At 45.3% G+C, this 16333-nt stretch overlaps 1 protein-coding gene across 1 annotated transcript in view; it reads right to left on the bottom strand.

The window, feature by feature from the left end:
* The window catches only part of PRKCH (protein kinase C eta), a 110285-nt gene that overhangs the window by 15954 nt on the left and 77998 nt on the right, over positions 1-16333 (bottom strand). The window contains exons 11-12 of the mRNA XM_048949096.1: positions 6000-6138; positions 4921-5109 (exon numbers count right to left, since the gene is read on the bottom strand). Of these exons, the coding sequence (XP_048805053.1) occupies positions 4921-5109; positions 6000-6138 (328 nt within the window). The remainder of the gene's footprint in view (positions 1-4920; positions 5110-5999; positions 6139-16333) is intronic.

Genomic DNA, 16333 nt, shown 5'->3' on the forward strand with positions numbered 1-16333 from the left:
AACTCGCAAGCTGAACGTTGGCCGAGTGGTTGAGAAAGGGCCCCAATACTTCTTTCCCACTGAAAATTAAGTGACTTGGTGCCATCTGCACTACAGCGTTCCTGAGCGACTTTTTTGCTCTCCAGAAAAAGCTGTGTGTGCTGCCTCCTAGGAGAGAGGGCTGAGTTACACTGCCAATGAGCTCGTGGCATTGAATACTGCTCTAAGTACTAGCTGCACAAGCTAAAAGAGCTACGGAACTCACAGAAATCGTTGAGTTTCTTGCCTTTGGTCTGTCATGGGCTCACAGAAATGGGACAAGAGGCTTTTCCTTTTAGATCAGGCTTCAAGGCCGTCTGGAGGCCATAGGGTTGAATTTAAAGTGTGGCACAATCATAGAATCACAGAATCACCAGGGTTGGAAAAGACATCCTCCAAGTCTGACCCAGCCCAACCCCACCATGCCCACTGCTCACATCCCTCAGTGCCACATCTCCATGGTTCTGGAACACCTCCAGGGACGGTGACCCCACCATTCCCTGGGCAGCCGTGCCACTGCACCACCACTCTTACTGAGAAGAAATGTTTCCTAACATTCAACCACTTCCCCTCCTGCTGCTCCCACACAATCTCGCTCCTGGCTGCTGATGAAATCCAGGCACAAAATCCCAAGTCCCTTGTGCTCCAAAAGCCAAAAATGTATCCATAACAGGTCGGCTCAGAGCTGGACCTGGCTTCAGCTGACCCACAGAGCATCATTATCTCCACATCTGAGCTTGAAGCACTAATTCACAGATGGTACAGCCCCTTGATGTTAACTTAGCAACAGAAAGGGAATTTGAAGCTAGAGCAAAGCCTAAGGGAGCGTGGGGTGGGTGTTCACACCTCAGTAGTGTCAGAGTTCACAGAATGCCACAAGAGCCAGAGGGGGGAACTGAACTCAATGGCCCAAAGCAGCAGAGACTGCACTAAACCAGAGCACTTCCCTTTTGACTCAGCATCACTTCCAGGCTATTATTCTCTAGAAAAACAGATGAACTTCAAGTTTTGCTTTTGCATCCTTTTCACTGTATTGCTGGTGTCGTGTCTTCCCCGAGACATGGATCAGGTTTGCTTCCTCAACTGAAGTCACTAATCCTTCCATCTCTCCCAATCCTTACAGTAACACTCATCGTGCTAATCCTCCTGCATCAGTGCTACCTGAGCCAGACTACCAAAACCACAGCCTCTGCATCTTCCTCTTCTCTTGCCTGATGTTTATTTTTCACAAGAAAATCACTCAGGGGAATCACTCTTTTTGCTTAGCTCTGGTGGTGCTTTCTCCAAAGCACCAGCTGGAGGGCAAACAAGCATCAGTCTGACTTGGGTCCCCAAGAACAAGTCCCCCAGCCATGTGCCCGAGCCTCACTTTTTGAAGCAACATTTCAGCTAGACCAGAAGCACTTCAGAGCTGACATTATGACTGGAGGTTGGTACACAAATGCTAAGAGACAACCTCAACTTCACTGAACCCAGCTACGACAGGTTCAGAAACTCAGGGTGCAAAAGGCAGAGCACTGTTAACACTTCCCCAGGGAGATACTGCTTTCTAACCCGTGCTGTCACTTGGATCGGAGAGCAAAAACATCAAGTTGCAAATCCTCATCCAAATTTCCAAACCTTTTGGCCAATCACTGCTATCTCAGAGGATTTGTCTGCGGAGTAACTCAATAGACTTTGTCCTCCTCTCCTCATCTGACACCAAAGAAAATCCCTGCAGCTTTCCCTGTGAATTTACTTCCCATTACCCACTTTTGGGCTCCAGTTCTCACTGGAAGGTCCCTTCCTTCCCCCGCCCAAACAAGCCTGCCTGTTATAAACACAGCGTGACTGCACTGCATTTGTAAAAGTCATACGTGAAGCAAGTGAAACACGCAGCCAAAATATCACCCTGCTTATGGGAAACAAGAGGGTTGTATTTCATTTTGCAATTCACTCAGCTTAATCCCCAAGCCTCCAGCTGCCTGGAAAGCCACTTTCTTTGCTCCAGCACTTCTTGCTAGTAACAATTCACAAATTCAAAACGTCAACGTGCTGTAAGAAAGCAAATCCCAGCTGCACTTCCACCGTAAAAGACACGGTCCAGCAGTCTCTGCTCCCTGCCTGCTCACAAAGTTTCTCTTTCACAGCCTCTTCGTCATCAAACACTGGTGATTACTTCACTGATAGCAGAGTATGTGAAAGAGTTTCTTTTACAGGCACAGATTGCGTAGCAGTAGGGCCAGTGCTCCTCTGGCATGCATTGTTGCTATGGGTAGAGATATGGAAAAATAGAATTTTTGAGGGAGAGGGCAAGAAAGGATCGTAATCAAAGCAAAACTTCTATTCAGACTGTGATAAAGTGGTCTAAATCCATTCAGCAGTAATTTTCCTTTTCTGCAGATCCTTCCTGCCCACAAACAAATCCATGCCCAATTGGACTTGCTTGACCAAGAAGCAGAAGATCTCAGTTCATGCTCACTCTGCCTGATTTGAATCCGTTACTCCCTAAATTTCCCAGTGACTCACTCCAGTCATGCAAGGTACTGTACACATATGGGGTTTGGGATTTCCCAGTTCCCTGCTCTGGGAGTACTGATTCCATCCAAATCCTGCTCATGTACACGTTTAGCTCTACCCTGCTTCCAGCACTTCAACAACAGCATCAAGGACAAAAAAAACCCCAAACCATTACAGATAAACAGATAAAGAAAACTTCTTTTAGAGCCCAAATCTTTCTGATTTGAATTCTAAGCATGGTCTCAGGACACTGAGGCTGTTTTTGTTTTCCTAGGTACTGGTGCTCAAAAACACACCAGTAACACCCACTGCTCTAAATGAGGGCCTAAGAACATATCTTGGTCATTATCAGGAAACTGCAAAGATGAACAGCATGCAATCTTCAGAAATCAGGTGGTTTCTGATGAGGGGAAATTGGTGACACACAATTATGGTAAATGAAAGCAAAACAAAATAACAGCATCCATGAAACAGGTCCTAAAACCTATTATCCTTGTTTATAATGAAGCTCTTCAAGAAAGCAGGCTGATCAAGTGCTTTCTAAACCTACATGCACACATTTGTAGAGAACCTCTTAGTACCTACACCTAATCGCATCTTCCTGGCAGGGGAATTTGATTTTAGTTGCAGAGCTTTGTACCACTCAAGAGCTAAGTGAATTTTCACTTGTTCTGCTCAAGGTTATAGGCCAGAATTTTCAGTGAGGAGATAATCCAATTATTGAGGCTATTAAGGCCTTAACCTGCAACATAAGAGACCCTGGGTTTAATTCCCTGCTCTTCCATAGACCTCCCATGCCTTGTAATTGCTTATTATCATTTCTGCCACCGCAGCAGTTTAGTGCTCTGATTTTCCTTACTTTTAATATCATGGGTTAGAAAGCACTGCCACAGCTGTAAATCAGACGGCTCTCATTCACTTTCTTTTGAGATAAACAACACAACAGTGATTAGAAGGTGCTCACATAGTAATGACAATGCTGTATCTACAAAAATAATATTAACATCAGAAGACTACAATAAGCAATTCCCCTTAAAGATGCTGGCTACCAGATTAAAGCCCTGACAAAATCAAACTCTCCTTTAAATGGTTCTTTAAATATTTAATTTCTCCATTTCTTTGAGTCAGCACTCCACACGTTACTATAAAATGCCATCTTATCCAATTATTTCTTTGACCTTCTATTACCATTTAGTAGTACCAAGCCTTGAATACAGCTGCGTTCGCAGTGCTTTGCAAGGAAAGGACATACTCTGATCCTTCTCTTACACAAAGTGTGCTTAGAAATATGAATCACAGAATCACAGAATCACAGAATTGTAGGGGTTGGAAGGGACCTCCAGAGATCATCGAGTCCAATGAAGAGATGTGATCATGGGCAAGAACAAGTCAGTAGCAGAATAGCCAAGTTAGGGCTCCTGACTCCTAGGTTAATGCCTTTGTCATTGATTCATGACAAAGTCAGGGATCTCCAGTACACTAGGCACTGTTTGTACATGCAGAGTCTGACATCTAAAAAAGCTTCCTTCTCACATCAGAGGCAAATATGTGAGACACAGGATAAGAGAGGTCCTGGGAAAATTCATGTAACAATAACTAAGTATAGTCTGCAACTGCTCTCCTCAAACAGTTTGCTGTACAGACCCTCCCTTTTTTCCCCCGAACACAAAAATCAGAACCTTATGTACACAGGTAGGCAGTGGTCCCCAGGGGAAAGCTGATAGTACCAACAGTCAGAACAATGGATTATCAGGAAGTCTTCACTTCACTGACGCTTGAGTCACATGGAAATCACAAAATCAGTGAATGGCTTGGGCTGGAATTGACCTTCAGGACCATCTAGTTCTAGTCTCTCACATGGACATGGACACTTTTCACCAGACCAGGCTGCTCAATGCCCCCATCCAACCTGGCCCTGAGCACTTTGAGAGATGGGGCAGGCACAGCTTTGTTGGGCACGCTGTGCCAGGGTCTCACCACCCTCACAGTGAAGAATTTCTTTCTCATATCTCATCTAAACCTACTTTTTTTAGTTTAAAACTGCTACTCCTTGTCCTATCATACAGTCACTGCTGGTAATACTGTATATACCTGCTACTTCTGTTCTGGAAGATAACCATACGTTGTAAATCATTAAGCCAGCAAGAGAATGCCCAGAAAAGCAGATAAGTACACACTTTGCTTGCCAAGTTGGCTGCTGGACTGTATAAAGGACATAACTATGAAAGCATACTGAAGTGTGGCAGGATATTCTTTTTTAGTTTATCTTTCAGCCCAAGATAAAAAAGGGCCAGGGTCAGGGAAACCGCGATTTCTGAGTGCCCATCCTCCAGATCTGTTTCTTTTGGCTAGGTTTAGTCTGAAGAAAGCCAGGACAGAATGAAGACAGCAAAGGGAACTCACTGCTTTGAGGATTGCCACTGCGTCCTGCTGGAGCCATGATGGATAGACAACTTCATCGTTCAGAATGGCCTCAAAGAGGTCGTCTTCATTCTCCGCCTCGAAGGGCGCGTGGCCACACAGCATCTCGTACAGCAGCACGCCCATGGCCCACCAGTCAACATCGGGGCCATACAGCATCTCTTGTAGAATCTGGAAAGGGGATGAGAATGACATGTCACCCCTACAGGTTCCTAAACTGAGCCAGAGAGGAAAAGACATTTGGAAACATTGCAGAAGTTCTTGCTGTGCCCTAACGGTTCTCTCTGTTATGCATGTCCACATGAACTTGCAACTGGGAACCCCCTGATCCGCATTAAGGTACATCGGCTCTATTAAATGACTGAACTAGCCTGGCTGCTCACTGGGTCAACAATACCTTAGAAATGATGCTAGAGTTTATCAGGAGGAAAAAAGACATTTCAGCTAAACTATCTGAGCCTCAGAGGTGGCAGAGCAGCCATGTGCATGAGCTATACCGCCCTTTCCTTGCCCCTGGGAATGAGATGCTTGCACAGCTCCAACAGCAGCACTTTCAGCTGGAGTGGGGAAGGAGCATGAGTGTGTGAGAAATGCACAAACACCAACCACAAACAAAAATTCATTTGTTTTGAAAGGAGGATCTGAAACCCTGTCAAAACATCTGTCAGCATCTGGAGGGCAGATGTCCCTTAAAGAACTGTTTATTAATTTTGTAGTGAGGTTGGTGAACAACAGGGAAGGGGATAAGTTAGAAAAAGGAAGTGAGAAATGAGGGAGAATGGGATGTCCTTTCAAATCAAGCTGGGCCAAGATCTGTATGTGCCTCTTCCTCAAGTGTTTTTGCAGTTGTAGCTCCACTATTTACCTCACCTTTGCATAAGAAAAAGATATGGTTACCTTGGTGCCTCATGTTTTGTTTGCACCAGGGACCAGTAACAGAAGCGTGCATCTAGTAGGAAACCTTGCACCCAGCAGCCAAATAAGATCTAACTAAAGACACCAGAGAGCAGACTGGCTGCTCGAAACTGACGTTTCATGGCCAAATAAAAGATTCCTCCTACCTCTGGAGCAATATAGTCTGGTGTACCGCAGAAGGTAGCTGTGGTAATGCCATCGTGAATGCCCTCCTTGCACATTCCGAAGTCTGCCAGCTTGCAGTGTCCCTCATGGTCCAGCAGCACATTGTCCAGCTTCAAGTCCCTGCAACGAGACAAGTTGCTACGTGCTTGGAGCAGCCCCAGCACAACTGGAGGCAGCGTCCAAGGCCCCAGAAGCTTAACCTGTAAACTGGACAAACCTCATCGTCATTAAGAATAAAATAGAAGTAAAATAAACAAAAGTCACGCAGGAGGGGTCTTCTTTTGATTCATCTCTTACAAAAGGGAGGGAGCGAATGAACACTTTTCTGCCAAATTGCATTTAACATGGGCAGATGCCACACAAGTTTGCCCACATGGCTTTCCAAACACACCACAGGCCTGACCTGCTCACTCACATCTGAAGCTCAGAGGAACAGAGGTTGCCAGAGCTGTCAAATTGGGTAATGATGCCGTGATGCAGCAAAACGCCATACAGGTGACACGCTGTGATTTGGCAAAGCACCGTGCTGGGGGAGCACATCCTCTCAGCTCCTGATGGTGTAGCTCCCGAACTTCCCTGCATGGAGGCAAACTTGACTGATAAACCCCACCCACAAATTCTTGAAGTCTTTAAAATCTTCCCAGCAGCATCCCTTCCAGCAGCTAATGCAATCAACTATTTCCCTCTGTAGTGCTCGTTGGGGCAGGGGCTTCCTTGTTTCATACCTGTTCTCTGCCATGAAAGTCCTGGAGCCAAATGCCATCAGTGAGCAAGCTGCAGAAAGGTACATTTTCCAATACATCACCTGTAACTGCCAGGAAGCACCTCATCAAAAATAAGGCTGCCAAAATGACAAAGTCTTCAGGAAGCTTATCGGGAAGAATGCCTTAGGGAATAGCCTGCAGTCGTAAGTATCGTCAGGAACAAGACCAGAAAGTGCAGGTCATCTGCAGACTTAGGAGGCAATGCGTACTAAAAATACATACTAGCTCTTGGCACCTCTGCTTCTCAGCTGTCAGACAGGCTCTAGGCACCATCACAGATGGAGAAAAGCAACTATGATGGGAGTGCAAATAGGTCACTTTTTTTTTTCTTCACAGTTAGGAGAAAATCTGCATCAATGAGTGTCCAAAAACATCCTGGTAGTTGAGCATACTAAAATAAAAGTTTATGCTGCTTCCTGCACAAGATGCATTTAAACATCTCCAATACAGAATGAATTTCCAGCTCACAGCTCACTCACAGTAACTACCTCAGCTGAGGCTAACCTTGACCAAGAGTTCTGCACAGCCTTCACAGAAGCTCTAAGACAGGGAAGTGTTACCATCAATATTTTACTGACATGGATGACAGGCTTATGGGCCTAGACAAAGCCCATTTCAAACTCACTTGGGTGCCCAGATCGAAACAAAAAAATCTAATTGTTTGAGGGTCTCAGGGCTCCTTTTTATGAAATCCATGCTGGAAATCTAATCAATTTTGACCTCTGATTAGACATCTATTTTCCTGGAAAGGAAGAGCAATGAGGAGAGTGGAACACAGGTGGCATTCCATACCAATGTGAAGATCTGTGGGAGAGCTGAAATCTGAACCAGCTTGATCATTTTCTATCCTCTCAAAGTGAAAATCAAGTTGTTGACTGATGCTTTGCATTAGCATTCTACAGCCCACACTACCACCAGAAGCCTCTGCAGAGTTTGAGACAAGCTCTCTCACCTTTTCACCACATCCTGCCCTAAAGAGATACGAAAAATTATTATTAGCTTCTTTTGAATGGCTGGGTAAGCAAGGGATAGAGGTCACAGAGTTGCCCATATTTGCCAGAGCCAAGACCAGACACCGACTTCCTGAATATCAGTTCAAGATCTTAATCATACGATCACACATCCCCTCTCTCCAACTTTAACACAACAGAGCAACAGAAGCCAGTGAAAACCCCTCTGTCAGGATGCTGGCCTTCCCAGAAGGTCATTGGCTATCTGGTGGCCAGTGAAATTTGGAGGTCGAGGACAGTGCCCATGCTTGTCTTACACTGCACTATTTGCTCTGGGTGGGATTGCTCAGCAGAAGATACTTATTTTTCTCCTTCTCAGAATTAAGCATAACCGTTAAGCCGTGTGGGCAAAGGATTAGGTGAGCACAATGAGCAGTATTGTACGTGCTTGTCCAGGACAGTATGTCTTCAACAGCAGTTTACAGTCAAAGCTGTTGCTGCTCTTCCCTGTGGTTACTGGCAAAGCAGGGAAGCCCTCCAAGCATAAGGGCAGGCCTTGTTTCCAGGAATCTGCAGTGATGTGGTTGAAATGCACGGTTTATTCTTGGCTTGGTGTTAAATGCAGCAAATGCCTTTTCAGCCCTGGGCAGGCCTGACTTTTTAGGGAGGGTACACCTAACCATGTGACCAGAAGGAGAATTTTGGTGAACCTGCTTGGAGATCCCCCTTCCAGGCCTCCTCCCACTCCCCAAAACATCCGCCATGTCCTGAAGTGCTTAGGAAACATCTCAAAACACACCTTCGTTACACCTGAGCCAGAAGAAATGCAGCTATGTACACAGACTAAATGAAGCTACAGTTGTAGAGTCACAGAATCACTACAGTTGGAAAAGACCGCCAGGATCTCCAAGTCCAACCCCAGCCCACCCCCACTATGCCCACTGCCCACATCCCCAGTGCCACGTGTCCGCAGTTCTGGAACACCTCCAGGGACAGCGACCCCACCACTCCCTGCGCAGCTGTGCCACTGCACCACCACTCCTCCTGGGAAGAAATGTCTCCTAATATCCAATCTGAACTTCCCCTGGCACAGCCTAAGGCCATTCCCTCTCAGTCCCTCGTGCAGAGCCTGAGGAGCAGAGGCAAGAACCTGGCAATGGCAGGGCCTGCATTCCCTGCTGGCTGCACGATGCAGTGCCCTCATCGCAGCACTGAGAAGGCAGGAGGTGCTGCAGGCGCAAGGCCTCTCTGCTGCTTGACTCTCTCCTATGACCAAACAGACTTCCCAATGCTCTTTGCTGGCCAAGCCTCCATAAGGCCCCACACAGAAGGCCTTATGGAGCAGGTCTGTGGGCTGGCCCCACAGCAAGGCCTGGCCATGCAACTCTAGAGCAGGTCCCTCCTGCTACGCCAGGCCCATCGAGCTGGGCCTTGGTTTCACTGCCTTCACAGACTGCAGCAGCCGTAAGCTCTGTACTGGCTGCTGTATGCTGACAGCTCTCCCATGCATCCCAGCACATGAACCAGTGTGGCCATGTGAGAGGAAAAACACAGACAGGTTTCCAAGATTTACAAGGAGCTCTTCATTTTAGCAGCAAGGATTCCGGGAAGCTGATGAAACTGGAAGCCATCCAGCTCACAGGGCCCAAATCTACCTCATTTCCTTAATACTTGCATTTTCCATTCAATATTTTTAGCAGTTCCATGAAGCAAGAATGGCAGAAAGGTTCTCTGAGGACTGCGTTTCTAAGGTCCTGATGGGGCTCTGCCTTAAGCCTTTCACTGGCAACCTTCCCCTGGAAAACAAACTTCATCCCGACTCAGAAAGGCAGCCTTTGTCCTCACACGCAGTTGTGGTACATTGGGTTAACAGCATCGTTTTATTCTAGACCCAGAAGAAATGACAAAATGAGCTGCCTAAGCGTCCTTCACCGAGAGAGGTGTTCTTCACATCACACATCTTCACACATCAGCCACTTCAGTCTGACATTTGTAAAAAATGCTATTACAATGGCAGATGATCCAGGCCTTTCTGAGACATGTCAAATACAATTTCCCAGCACCAGTGAGTTTTGCCAATGAAGAGGTGTTTGTTATACAAGTACCTGCCTCTTACTCTGCTCAGACTGCCTCACTCGTGACTTAGAAATGTATTTTAAAGGATGAACCTTTGCATTTTTTTCCTTCGTCTGGCTTCAGCACTCGGTGTTGCAAGGGCTATGCATGCAATAAGGAACTCTGCAAGAGCAGCTGGCTTCCCATTTCAATTGCCTCATGTTGAGGTCCTCCTAGGTTTGGAAATCCCAAAGGCACAGTTTAAAGCTCATAAAAGTCTAGAGATCCCATCTCAAGGCAAATGATTTAGTCACAAAAGATGTGGATACAATACAGCAACAGCTAGACACAAAGGGAGCTGCAAGGAGAATTACACTCCAGCCAAATGAGAACAAATATACATTTATATCGCATATATACCATAAAATACTCAAACCCAGAATTAGCCACATGATTTATTTTTCTGGCATTTCTGAACGGGAACATTTTGGTTTTTTCAGTCTTCAGCATGCAAAGTAATTTAGATATTCCTTTGGAGTGAGCAAATGTGCTCTTAGCCTCCTTTGCACGCAGGGACTAGACTTCGATTTTTCTCCACCTCTTCTGTTGAAATCATTTTACCTTGCAGAAATACAAAAACCTCCATTACGATGAAGAAAAAATGTGTTTCTACTGCTTGCTTTCCTAGCCAGAGCAATACATGTTTCCATCTCCTGATGCTCCAGTGAAACTGTAATTCCTTTTTCCAGAATGAAACAACTTCAGTGGAGGAGAATGAAACAGACACAGCAGACAGAGCAATGCAGGTGTTAAGGTACTTACCTAAGGGGAAGGATTTTCCAGCTAGAGGACCTACTACAAATATGTACTAGGGACAACACATCTACACTAATATTTTGACTAAATGAGGGGAACAGGAGGAAGCTTCTGATTGACAAAAGTCCTAAATACCTCTGTGAACAACATTCAGAGTTTTCCTTTGCATAACACCAAAATTGAAATATCTTGTGGTGCCTGAAACCAGAATTCTCTTGAGCAGCAAAAATGATTTTAACAATCATTTTGGGCCCAACTGAAACTTCCTTTCCTTCCTTCTTTCCACACTAAGTTTTGGGGGTTCACCAGCCAAACTTCAAGAATATAATTGATTTCACAATGCCATCTCCCACTGGTTTTGGAATAAGGACATCCAGATTCTGTTCCAGAGAATTAAAGAATTCTTAATTCTTAAAGAATTAAGCCTGGGAAAAGAATTAAGGAATTGAAGCAATTTATTTCTAATCCCACAAGTCTTAGGTTGTATAGAACTCACTGTTGCTTAAAAGTTTCTTCACAGAAAATGATTCGCATCTCCCACATTCCTCCAATAACAACCACATCTTTAGAATAGGGAGAAATACTGAAATCGCAAATGAAAAACCAGGTTACCAGCCTTTGAAAAAGGAAGCCACAAACCAGAGATCAGAAAAAGATCAAGCTGTGTGGCACTTGGGAAAGCAGCTTGAAAGCATAAGGTTTGTTGCTGAATGAAATGAAGAGCGACTGCTTCCTTTCAGCCTCGGAGGCTTATTCCAATGCAACTCTTATGGTGCTTTAAAGGGGAAAATCACTACAGCCTGAGCAATCCTGCAGTGCCTATGGATAGCACTGATTCCTGGGAGCAGAACTGAAGGAAGAACTGAAGGTATCACACTGCACTGTTGTACAACAGCCTCTGGGGTTGACATGCTGAGACAGTAAGTGTCGCTTTACCCACCCACTACTATGTCTTCAAATCCCTCTGGGATTTAGTCTTGATCTCTTCCAGCCTCAGCTCCACAGTTAAGCAAAGCAAAAGATGTCAGAGCTGCATGTTCCATCCTTCAGGTACTGCATGGAGTTGCACCAAAACACAGCTCAGGGAATGCAAAGTGTTAATTCAGCTCCAGACTTTCTTGAAAAACATTCTCCTGGGTAAAGAAAATGTTCCATCTAGTTTCCAGTCAACTTCTGAGATGCAGTGGCAAACTCAGGCTAACATGGGACAACCAAGGACAGCAATCAAGGAAGACTGGCAAGCTCTCCATATAAATGTAAGTAAATTCATAATTACAAGAAAGCAGGAATGAAATGGAGAGAGGTGCTCTTCTCCACTGTTACAGCATCCAGAAGTTATTTTTCAAAGCTGCCTGCACCTAGGTGTTCAGTGTCCATAAATATGGGCACAATTGCTCCAAACAGAACAGAATTTCTCATAAACAAATGAAAACAGAAATATGATATCAAAATCGAAGAATAAAACTAAGATCCAGTCTAAGTGGCTTGAATGAGTAAAAACTGCCTGGGCAGTAGAATAAAGGCACAATGGATTATGGGCACCCAGCCTCCATTCAGGCTCTTGCAGACACCAGGCTGGCATGCAGTGATGCAACTTGTGCTCACGTTAGGACCCAGACACAGAGCTTTGGGAAATTCATGCCAAGCACATGGCCAAGGACTGCTCTGGAGGGCAGATGGGTATTTGAACCTGTGCAAGATCTCATACCTACCTGTACCTGCACCCACCAGTGTGTCCAAAGGCACTCTGCATCAATCTTATGCACTAGCTGGGATAAGACTGATTAAGCCTTAAAATGCATCCTTGCTTGGCTGCTTGGACTTCAGACTAAGATCTTGCATCAAACACTTGCATCCAGAAGTGCTCTATCATTATGTTTTAATCTTAAAGTCAAGCAGCCCTTCAAGCATAAGCACAAGTTTCTGCAAGCCCCCAGCCCCAGTAAAGGCAGCGCTGCGTGTTTTCTGACAGAGATGGGCTGCGAATGGCACTCCAGGCTTCCCCTGTGCCCAACTCCTTCCTGCTGGCAGGGGCTCTCTGTAATCCTGTTCCTGTGACCAGTCCCAAACCCACATTCCCTGGGCTGCTGCTTTGGAGATGAAACAATGCCCACATGGCTGACTTCTCTTACAGCAAAGCAGCTGGCAAGCTGGCAGTGCTCAGGATCCAGGATGTCTGCTGGTTTGAAACACCAGCAATCCCACCTTCCCTCCCTCTGGGCACTTCGGAAAAGTACCTGTGGAAGCTAACACAATTACTGACATGATTTCATTGGTATTGAGATGAACGGGCATGATTCACCCTCCAGTTAAATTAGAGTGGTAGGTTAAAGTATACTTGTATAGACTACAAAAACCCCTGGCACACCGCAATATGTAATCACACCTTCCATCACATTGGTGGGTCTGAACTCAAGGGGCACAAATCCAGGGGGACTCCAAAGCTGCTCCAAGTGCCCTCAGGGTCAGGCACACCTATAAGAGCTTCGCCTTTACCATATGCACGGCAGCTAATGAAAGCTTCCACAGGCAGCTTTACAAGGGCAGAAAGACATTCTTGTGAAAGGCAGCAGAGAGCTGGGGCCATTACTGCTGAAACACAGACGCGCTGGAGATTGCTACGTAATCCCAAAGATGGTGCAACCCTTAAGTATTTATATGTCCACATGTGTGCGGACCTTTTCTTTTTTATATACATGTATGTGCATATATATTATTTGCAGCACTTTTATGTGGTATTCTTGTCAGGAAAGAGGAGTTACACTCCAGGTGTTTCCCAGAATCCCAAAGTAAATGTCTCATTTACTGTGGGAAGGAGAGAGGTGGATACAAAAAGGCTTCGAGTCCTCGGTATGCACACCACATACAGCTCTCCGGATGAGCTGCCAGGCGGAGTGCCGAGCCCTGTGATAGACTCCTTGGTCCCACTGGGCAGCAACACCGGAATCTGTTGGCCCAGAGATCATCATTTGCTGAGTTGCTCCCAACAGAGCTTCTATTTTATCCCTGCCAAAAAAAGAGGGAAAGAGAAAAAAAAACACAAATCCAAACTACAACATTTCTTTCTGTGAGTCCCTTTGCCTGAAGTCTTCAGAGGAGGCATATGACAGACTTGAGACCTAAATACACGAACAAGTCTAAGAGGTGGATTTATGATGGATGGTGCCATGAAAGACTAAAAAGCATATGCCTGTTATGTCACCTTGACAAAAATAGAGCAGTGCTGACTCAAAGTCTGATACAGAAATTAAAATAAAACCAGGCCTATGTCTGCAGTACAGCGTGGTCCCAGTGCTTCCAGATGGACGGAAGAGTTACCCAACGAGATCAATGCCAGCTACCCACAGCCCACCTCAGAGCTGCTCTGAGGCCACGTCCCTGTAGGATCAGTACAGGCTCACACTGCTCAAGAGGCTCCTCTCTCCAGCAGCACACTGAGATATCCTCATGTCACCACTCCTGCCACTAATCCTGCCCTATGGGAATTAGTCAGTAGTTCAAACCCAAGTGACTCTGCGCTCACCGCTAATCTCACAGCTGATCATGAAGTCTACCCTCCCCACGCTCAGTCTTAGGAGAACACATTTCACTCCAGCAAACACCAAAAGGCAAAAAAAGAAGGAAAAAAAAAAAAGAGGCACTATCCATCATGCTTTTATGTGCAGACTGCCTCTAGCAACAGCCTGGGCAGCAAACAAACCTGTACGGGCATTTGTAATGCCAACAGCACTTAGTGGGGAAGAAGACACTCCCGCACTGAACCTGTATGTCTTGTCAGACTTCTTCATATTTGTATAACATAGCTAAGGTTCACTTTACTCTGACCCTTACCCCAAATCTTGGGAAAACAGAAGATGTCCTATCATGTTCAGTCAATTTTGGATTAAGTCCTCAGGAAAACAACAACAACAACCTTCCTAAGGCTCTGAATTACAGATCCAGATTTATGAAGCTAAGGCTATGGGCACTAATCTCCTTTCTGTAATGGAATGAACTATGTTGAAGACAAGAGTATTCTGTATTTTTAGAGGGGATTTCTTAAAAGCACTTTGCTTTGGCCTGTAGATTTCCACTGTCAAATTTACTATTAACTCTGGAAGGAGCATTACTGGGACAGAACGGACAGTTTGCAAAATCACACCAATTGCACAGAATTTTCCTGCACATGATGAAAAAGCAGTCTCAGTGCTAGAGACACACTGTGGGCATAGAGCACGCAGATGTCACAGCCCTGCACAGGAGGGACAACTGCCTGGCTCCAGCAGAACAGATTTTAAGTATGCTTCCTAGGAGATGCTGTCTTTAGATGTTTATGGTCATTGCTGAGAGCACCAACTCCTTTTTCGAAGGCTCCAGTGAATCTGTGGGCAAACAAAGTGCCCTCCTCACTGCTCTGATCTCTCTGCTTTTTGCCACAACAATCACTTAAACAGCAGAAGTGAAATCAGATGGAAGAAGTATTTGCAAGAGTGTGGTGAATGGGTCATTATTCCAAGATTTAGTTTCTCATTTCATGTGGTTTACTGTTGCTGTTCTCTCATTACAAGGAATTCAATCTAGGCTGTGTGAAGCCCACACACCCTGGATAAGCAGGGCAGAGCCAGGTAAACTCCTGGCTGGGTATGCCTAGCTCCCTGCAATTCCACTGCCACTTCTGGGGACTCCTCTCAGCTTTGCATCACAATGGCAGGGATGAGATGCATCTCACTGAGTACCATGCTGGCCGCAAACAAAAGCCACCCATGAACAATTGTCCCTGCTTCCATCAGGTACTTAACCTATGAAACTCTTTGGTCAGGACTCCTCTTTAGCTAGCACAGAGAGAAGGGTGCTTTCCTGAAGCAGTTCAACCCCTCTGAAATTTGATTTACCAGCTGGCAAGGCCAACTAAGCTTCCAATGTAGGTGCCTTAGCTTTCTGCTTGATGGCAAGCACAGCAGAAGTAACTTAGAGCTGCAGGCAATGCTCAGCTGACGTGGTTAGCATGCTCAGAAAGCTGCCAGCTCCCAACTCCTGTAATGTAGGAAACGAATCAGAAAATGAAAAATAAGCTCTGTCCCAGGGCCCCTTTCCTTTCATCATCTAATAAACAGGGTATCAACACCATGGAGCAGACTAGGAAGTTTATGTGCAAGAGGCACAAAAGGGCACTTTTAGGATAGGAACGGGAACAATGACTAAACTCAGAGTGCAGCAAGCTCTAAATATGATGGAAATTTGGAGATGTTGCCCATGTGTTTTTCAGTCAGCTGAAAGCTGACTCAGAGTCAGTTCACACTGTGACTCCATGTGCTCACTCTTCTCTTCAGGACCAGGACACCTCAATTACTGGAAGGTATCTGGTGACTGGTCTTAACTCACCCTCTTCAGGCCAATACCAGATTTCAGGAATCACAGCTTTTACTATTTTAACTAGGGAAGATCTGAAACTCAGATTCCTCTTTACACAAGCCTTTACTAAGTTCTTTTTTTTTAAATTATAAATCTCTTTCTACAGGAATTAGATCTGCACTGACCTTACTTCTAACCTAAGAAGACAAGAAACAACAGGGAAAACAAATCTTTGCTTACAGTTGTGCTGATGTCACACCAGATCAAAACTCAAAATTAAACATACTGCATCTGAACAGGACAGAATTGCACAACAATATGCATTTTCTACTACAGTACAAAAGTTAGCCAACTTGAAGGGCAAGATATTTTTCAAAGAACCTTTTGTCTGTCCTTGCT

Source organism: Lagopus muta, chromosome 6 (genome assembly GCF_023343835.1).
Source record: "Lagopus muta isolate bLagMut1 chromosome 6, bLagMut1 primary, whole genome shotgun sequence".
Lineage (NCBI taxonomy): Eukaryota > Metazoa > Chordata > Aves > Galliformes > Phasianidae > Lagopus > Lagopus muta.